The 8,742-nt window shown below is 41.9% G+C and overlaps 1 protein-coding gene across 1 annotated transcript; it reads left to right on the top strand.

Annotated features, from left to right (window-relative positions):
* The first annotated feature begins 702 nt into the window (after window positions 1–702).
* Window positions 703–7,295, top strand: LOC135940527 (noggin-like). The gene is made up of 2 exons (XM_065485446.1): window positions 703–950; window positions 6,085–7,295. The coding sequence occupies exon 2, from the start codon at window positions 6,085–6,087 to the stop codon at window positions 6,799–6,801; it is 717 nt and encodes a 238-aa protein (XP_065341518.1). The 5' UTR covers window positions 703–950; the 3' UTR covers window positions 6,802–7,295.
* The last annotated feature ends 1,447 nt before the right edge of the window (window positions 7,296–8,742 follow it).

Raw genomic sequence — 8,742 nt, 5'->3', positions numbered from 1 at the left:
TAACCGCTGTTTTCAGTTTCATTTCGTGATGCATTTGGAAACTGTGGTGGTCTCGCCTGTTTCATATTGCCCGTGAAAGTGGCTTAATTAAAACGTCTGGTTGCGCGGGATCAAAATGAAGCCGCAGGTCTGACACTCCTTTCTCCACGCACAGTTCAACAAACTTTTGACCGTTGTTCCAGCAGTGCGACAAAGTCAGGCTGCCGATCATTCGAGTCGGCCGTAGATTAAAATCGCATACACGCACACACACACACACAAGGCAATTTATACGCCCGTCTGATAATTTTTAGCGCCAAGATAACGCCGCGCGCCGCGAGGGCAATGAGCACAATCCCAATGCGCGCGTGCAATTCTGCTCTTATTTGCACCGCATGCACTCGATATTGGATTCTTACGCGCCGGTGTAAATAAATATAGGAAGCGATTACTCAGCGCGTATCGAGCACAAACTGCTGCTGCTGCGGCTGCTGCGCGCGGATAAGATTTATAATCTCGGCCAGCCATCGAGACGCAGCAGGCTCGCAGATTGAAGGGGAAAAAATTGAAGCATCTCTCTCGATTGATTGCTGAAGAGAGCGAAATTCGAGTACGGCACACTCCATCCGAGCCGACGAGCTGAACAACGAGACTAAACGGCAATTCGATCCGTATTATGTAACTGCCCTTCATCCACAATAAATTAGTTTGACCGAAAATTGGCTATCGCTTTATTTTACGAGCGTGCATTAGATGAGTTATATCACGAAACAGGGGTCGATCAGGCGGCAATATGCGATAACCTGAACAAACATTAGAGAGAGCATAGCACCGATAAGATAGCAAACAAGGCGACCCGAACTCATCTTTCTAGTATTGTGCGTACCGGTGCAGCTCATGGTTCTGCGTGCAGCTCCACAACCCGCTTTACATGCATATCCTGGAAGGACACTTCCCTGCAGCACTACCAGGTACCCCCCCCCCCCCCGCGGCACGTTATGTTGATAAGATCAAAACCTTCCAAAATTGCGATGCATTTTCAGCCACCATGATCAAAACACCTCTGATTTCTTTCTTTATTTATACAGAAAATCGTTGTTAAATGCATTGATTTTAATCCACAAGGCTATTTAAATAAATGATAAAAAAAATCCTGAACTAGGAAAATGATAAAAAAACGATCCGCAGACTATTCCCTATTTTGCTTTTGTTGAGTCCTGCTGGGGTCACCTTTTTAGCAATTTTTCATTCAGTTTTCGCACAGGAAATAGAAATCGATAAAAAAGTAGGACAAAACCTAATTAAACATTTTCCGAATCTTCTTTGGACACCACTCCTTTCATACCTTGTATTTGCTACACCATTGTGTTTGCACTTGAGACAGAAAAACCTTTTTTTTTCGTGACATTACAGGTCATAAATAAGAGCATTATGCATTGTTGACTAAAGGAAAAGGTTCATTGAATTTTAGCAACAGTTTGTCTTTAAAATTTCAGATTTTGCTCAATTTCTCGAAAAATTAAATACATTTTCGCTGAAAATGATCCCTCACGTCACGATCTATCCAATGATACATGAATTTTGAGGAAAATTTTCCCAGATTGTGAAATAAATCGTGGTTTTAGAGTAGGGAGACAGTGCTTGATTTGCATGCAAACCATAAGCCGATTTTTCTCAAAAATTTAAACGGCGTCCCGGGACAATTTAAACTTGTTCCTAATTTTTAAATAGCATTTCAAGTAAAGGTAAAAGGGATTGTTCACAAATTATATCTGTAAAGCTACACTTTAAATTGGATCGTTACAGAGCGACAATTGAAAATAATTTGAATTGTTGGATGCAATAAGCAGTTGATAGATGAATATTTTGGGACCTTGCTACAGAAAAAAATCAAATTTTCTCCAAAATTTGTAGCACCACATTGGCTTGGCAGATTTCGATTCGTCTCGTCGAGATCTGTCCAACAGCGTAGTGAAACCTTTTAGGGAAACTCGAGTTGCGAAAAAATAACATTTCAAATAAGGAGACAGTCCTCACCATTTGAAAAGTATGCTAGACCCCTTTCTAAAAAAATACGCATATACTTTGGTCAATTTTGGCTTCAACTGCATTGGCAACAAGCATTTTACATTGCATAGTATTAAGTTGTCAATTGCCATTCGATGAAACACCCCCGGAAGAATAATGTACATATTATCGAGTGAGTCGTGGCAGCGGCTGCAGGCCGGAGTGAGTAAAAAGCGTCTCGATTGCATTGTTTCCAGTTCTCCGTGTTGGCATCTTTTAATGAAGAAATCAGCATCATTGTCAATGCACACGCGGCACTTGGCGCGCGCGAGCGAGCGAGCGAGCGAGCAGAGGTCAAGGCGGCGTTCTTCCTGCAATTACGCGCGGCATTATTTGGCGTGCGACCGCCAAGGAGAGCGAAAATTGCCCGCTAATTGCAGCCGAACAAAGGAAAAATCATTATTCAAATTGGAGTAGCGCCTCCTGCCGCATTAGGAAATCGAGCCGCACAGACACCACGCGCGTTTCTGCCGCTTTTTCGTTTGACCAATTTCAAGTCGCTCGAGCTTGCGTGCCAAAATTTACATTTTAACTATTGTTTTTTCAAACGATCATTTTATACGCTAATTTTTATCGGTATAGATGAATTTAACCACATACCTCCATAAAAAGAGGAGAAAAATAATTGGAAACATGTGAACTTGAATAAGATGAAATTTACACCAGAAATATCCATTTTTACTGGTTTAGGGGATGCATATTTTGGAAAACTTTGAGACCTCAATTTCTCATCTCCCCGTGGTGCGATTTCAAAAATAAGGTGTGCTTTGGATTCCTCTCACTGAGCCTAACCGAACTCATACTAAATTTGATGCCTAGGTCAAGGTTTAGTTTCTAATTCCAACTTTGGAAATGAGCTCTGGCTTTTGGAAATTTTAAAATAGGCTCAAAAGTTGTCCTATGAACTTTGTGAACTTGTGTGAAAATTTCAGAGCGGTGTTGATAACTGTTTTCGAGCAAAATTACATTCAAAACTTAAAAAACGTGTTTTTTTTATTTTCGTGCTTTGCAAATATTGCCAACTTCAAATCTCGGGTTTTATCCATCAGAATTGCAAAATCTGCACACCGTTAGACTCGTCTCAACTTTCCCTGAACAGCTGAAGGGTTTAGGGGGTGCTTAAACCCTCCACCCCTAAATTTCTACATTTCGACCTCTTTGAAAAAGATTAAAAATACTTACATAGCAGGAATTTATTTTTATTTCGCATTTTGTGTATATGTGCATTGTTTTTATTACAAAATGTCAATGGTGGCAACTAAGAGAGTGAGTTCTGCATAGTTTAAAATATTTTTAAGCCTCGAGAAGGCATGCTTACAATTAATAATATTAAATTTTAGCTATTGCAATTGTATCAGGGGGTTGAAAGGGAGGGGGTGAGAACCCTCTAGAGAGTTCAGCTGGTTAGGAGAAATCAATAAGAGTCTAACGGTGGTTATTTTTTGCAATTCTGATGCTTAGAACCCGAGATTTGGAGTTAACAATGTTTGAATACAAGTAAAAAAAATAATTTTTTTGCACATTTCATTTTTAAAAATGAGACTTTTTTTGAAACTTGTCTCTCATTTATGTGTATCAGTTGCACAGCATCAGCCGCGTTTCATCGTTGCAAAAGATGAGAGTCTGCACCAACTTCCTGGGCGAGAAATGCGTGGCTGCTGAAATCGTTTTTGCCGGTCCGGTCGGTTTCCTTTTTCACAAACACGCAGCGAATTACAGTGTTAAGGTGCGCGAGCGATATCATCGCTCGCGAATATAATATGAGTAGGAGTGAACAAAGCATTAAATACAAAAGATTTTATCTGTGCATCTCTTAGGGAAAATTGGGACGGTCGAGGAAGCAGCAAGCGCCGCTTTGTTTGAAGCGCGCGGCTGCTGCTGTGCAGTGCACGTTACTTATTGCTGTGTACAATGAAAAATGATTGCTTTTGACAACGTGTTTACACGGTCACTCGCGGCGAGAAGTGTGTGGAAGCCAATAAAATGTGTCTCGAGGTGCAACAACGCCGAGAGCTGGCTGACTCACTTTTTATGCGCGCGCGCGACCGAGTGGGTGGCACGAATAAAATCTCGCTTTTGCTACAAAATTACGTGCGCACACCTCTATTTTGTAATCAAATTTATTGGTCTTTACTCTATAAATAGCTCCAAGTGCCGAATTTTATTGCTCGCTCTGCAAATTTGGATCCGCGCGCTGCTACTCGGACCGAAAACATCGTAAAATTGCAATCTGTCGTGTGCGCAGCAATGGTAAACTCGTTTTTTTTGTTTCTTTTCAAAAGGAGCTTATCTGGTGTATTTCAATTTCCTTTTCTTAAGTGCCGCAGTTTGTTGGAAACGTCATTTTTCCCCTGTGCCATTAGGGAAACACCTTCGCAAAGAATCCCTTTCATCTCATTGCGCGCAAATGGGCACCGAAACATACTCAGGTTTTCGCTGCGTAGGCTAGACCAATTTTCTTCTCGTCTTCCTCCAGAGCGAATTTATGTGCCCTTCACGTTCTTAAAAAGCACGCGTAACAATATTTCCTCTCCGCCTTCTCGCACGACAAGTAATGGAGACACAAATCAAAGAGAAAATATCATTTTTGGCCGCTGGATAAAGACCGTACTGATCCTTCGTGGAAACTCTTGCAAGCAATTTATATAGTGGTGCAGCCTCCAACAGACGCCAAAACGTCGATTTAAATTTAATTCTGCTGGACTTTCAGACAATCGACTGAGGAATGAACTGATAATGAATATGGGTTGGGAATTTTAGAAGTTTTTTTTCTAAAAATATTCAAATTTTTCGAATAAATCAATGTTTGTTAGGTACATCATAACATAGTGCATTTAAAGCTTAAAATAGCATTTTCCCGAGAATTTTTAAAATACTGTTACGATTTAAGGATACTTTGGAGACTATCTAAAAAGGGGGTTTAATAATATGATTTTACAATGACTGCTCCCATTGGCGAACAACGAGGAAGAAAGGCCAAAAAATTCAACTAAGTTCTACTCTATAATTAACTGACTATTTTGGTTTGAATTTTGAGATTTTCCATAAATCTCAATAATAGAAAGATATTGTATTTCTTAAGTAGATTTTTACTTATTCAGACACTTTATTAATCAAATTTAATTGAAGCAGGAGTGACAATATATTTGCTGGATTTTGCCCTAACGAACATCAATTGTGTTTATTTTTGCCCAATTCAGATGATTTTGGTAGTTTCCTATTGTCTGTAAAAAATTTTCTACTACTTCAGCTATCTAGGGGAGATCATGAAGAGTCGAATGTAGTTCAGTTTTAGTAAATCTGACGCTTAGAAGCCGAGATTGGATGAAATACATCTTTTTCGTTCAGACCCCATCGTTATAAAAAATAGTTACAACTAAATTTCGGGTTCTAAGAGACAAATTCACTACAATTTCATACCAATTGACTTGTCATCACGTTCTATGATGCACTGAAGCGGTTTCATGACGATTAACATAGAATTCCGTCGCGTAGTGAGGTACAAACAAACAAAAAAAAATTGGAAAATTGTAGGTTTTTAGGGTGTATAGAAAGAGGGTTGAAGGATTGGAACTCTTAGATTGCTTCTGCTATCTAGGGGAGGTTGAGACGATAAAGGTTTTCGGTTTTGGAAAATCCGACCATTAGAAGCTGAGATTTGGGCGTGACAACCTTTTATATATAAAAAATTCCATATAATTCGTTTTTATTGTTAAATAAAAAAAATTAAAATGCCAATACAGATTTTCAAATTGAAATACCGATTTTTGTTCTACGGCCAACCTGAACAACGTCAAACTAAAAAAACCCGACGTTTTTTATCTCTAAATTACCGTAAAACCTGCAAAAATGGGATATTCGAGGTTTTACAACAGCATTTTGTGTCAATTAGGGCCAATCTTTGACTCAAAAAGTGACAGACAAGTTATTTTTAGAAGAGAATTTGGTAAACATTTTTTTCTCATTTTTGATAAATCATTTTATCCGACAAATTGAATGTTTGAAGTTTTACTGAGCTCGATTTCCGTTTGTCCGCAGATGCGTGCTTGGCTATTCATGCTGGTGGTGTCCATCGTCTCTGCAACAGCATCACGGCGCCGGGGGACACACGGCATCAGCAATAGTCATCCGATGTCGCCCAACGATCTGGGACTGGAGGCGTCGGACAACGACGATTTAGAGTTCCCCCCCGAGTCGCCCGACCCGAGGCTGGACCCGCGGCTGGCCGACCTCAACGCCACGGCGCTGCTGCGGCGGCTGGACCAGAGGTTCAACCCGCACATGTTGTCTGTGGAACGGCCGTACTCGATCAGTAGCCGCGAGTACGACTTCCCGTTCCGCAAGAACAAACACGGCCGGCTGGTGCCCAAGCACCCGCTCGAGATGCCCAAATACCTGAAGGGCGGCTTCAAAAGCGTGACGATGCCCAACGGCAAGAAGACGCCGACCATCGTGCAGTCGGACAGGCTCAACCTGAAGATCCAGACGACGCTGTGGGCGCACACCGCGTGTCCGGTCGAGTTCAGGTGGCGCGACCTGGGCAAGCGCTTCTGGCCGCGCTACATCAAGAGCGGCAGCTGCGTCAACGACAAGGCCAGGTCCTGCTCCATTCCGCCGGGCATGAACTGCCAGCCGGCCGCCAAGATCAAGCTCAGCCTGCTCAGGTGGTTTTGCAGACCGAGACGCGCATGCTCGTGGCACGATTTTGAGTTGGAAGTCGTGAACAAATGCGAGTGCAAGTGTCCCAAGAACTAACTGCGTGCGGTCGCGCACCGCAGACTTTTACCCGCAGTGTTGGAAGGGTGCGGCGAGGGCGGAGGGTGCATGCACCGTAGTCTATCTTGTTACACGCGCATTACGCATCGCAAGCCCAACTCACTTCCGCCTCTGCGCCTTTCAGTATTTTTTTCAGGACTGACGGCTTCGCCGCTGATTGTATATTTCCGCTGCTGCACACTTTTAGTAGAACGAGAACTGGAATTAAGCGTTACGACTTGTAAATAGTACTCTATAAGTTGGCCGCGCACACGGAAGCTCAAAAGGACTGAAATTTGAGTGCCATGAATACCGCAAAACTATTCTCATTGTCAGCGCACATTCCTACGTAAGCGTGAATGTTATACTGCTTGTGCATGTTGTTTGAAGTTGAAAAAATGAGCCGTTGTAAAAATAAAACTCGATTAAGCAGGGCAGACAAAGAATTGGTCAAATCCAACCATTATAGCAATAAATAATGTGTATGAAGATTAAAACAGTTCTTGCTCTTTTTCATTTCAAAACTACCCCCGCATCTTGTGATTAAATTTGAGTGAATTTTGGTTTGACATGGGACGAATCGATCAATAGGTCCTATATTTTTCATTTTCGGAAAATTTCTTTTATTTGTTTTCGAGAAATTCCACTTCGAAGCTAAAAAACACAACTATTTCGACTCATTCGCGTTTTGCCAATATTGCTAAAACCAAATCTCGGGTTCTAACCATCAGAAATGTAAAAACTACCCTTAGTTAGACTTGCATTGACCTTCCCTGTCTAGCTGAAAATTTAAGGGGAGCTATAACCTCTACCCCTAAATTGCTATAAACCCTGAGCACCCTGGATGCCAATTAGTGAGTTTTTTCTATTGAAATTGTGCAGGGGGTTGAAATGGGTTGGAGTTAAGCATCCCTAAACAGTTTGGCTGGTCAGGGGAGGTCAAGACGAGTCTAACGGTGTCTAGTTTCTGATATTCTGATGATTAGAACCCAAGATTTGGAGTTGCAAATAAATGCAAAAATTGAAAAAGTAAAAAAACGTGTTTTTTCGAGTGTTGAAGTGTAATTTCTCGAAAATAATACGGAATTCCGCTCTGAAATTTTCACAAACGTCCACACAGGTAATGGGACAATTTTTGAGCCCATTTTAAAAATTTCAAAATCCCAAAATCATTTTTAAAAATTTAACTAGAAACCTTAAATAACGGTAGTGACTCTTGAACTTGACCTACGACATCAAATTTAGCGTTAATTCGATCGGGCTCAGCGAGAGAAATCCAAACTGCACCATTGAAGTCTCAAAATTGTTCATAAATGTCCCGTAAAACTCGTAAAAACGAATATTTTCAAGACTAATTTCTGGAGCAAATTGTTGTTTCGCATACCAATTTTGTCCTCCGATCCGTGACATTTCGTCTGCAGTTTTAGTTGATTTTTATTTTAATGACAGTCATCTCAGGCATCGATATAAATTTGTCATCCGTGAGTAAAGTGGATTCGTTTAAGAGAGCGGCCAAATTTATGCCGCGCCGTGCAGCCACACCTGCTGATGACCAACTTTGAGCGTCGCCCAGCTGCCCGGCCTCCCACTCGGCTGGTTGGACGCCTCCCTCGGAGCTGCAACCCGCATCCCCGATGACGCTTCCTGCTCGAATACAGAGTAGGCAGTCTGCGCGACATCGTGGAGTGGCCGGTTGCCTATCTCTTCGAAAATTGTCGGGTTTGCCGCTGATTAAGCGCGCCGAGGGCAAATTAGAGGACGCATCTTTTGCTCCTTATCTTTTCGCTCGTGCACTCACGCATTCTCGAGATGAATGGAGCACCATTCCAAAAATAGCCGACCCAGTGAACCTTGAAAAGGTACGTGTTATGCAAGTACTGGCGTGATTAATGAGAGTGGTCGCTTGGCTGATCGTCCGGTGTACGCGACCAAATAAGTAAG

This window comes from Cloeon dipterum, chromosome 3 (assembly GCF_949628265.1).
Source record: "Cloeon dipterum chromosome 3, ieCloDipt1.1, whole genome shotgun sequence".
NCBI lineage: Eukaryota > Metazoa > Arthropoda > Insecta > Ephemeroptera > Baetidae > Cloeon > Cloeon dipterum.
This window is presented reverse-complemented; position numbering and strand designations above follow the sequence as displayed.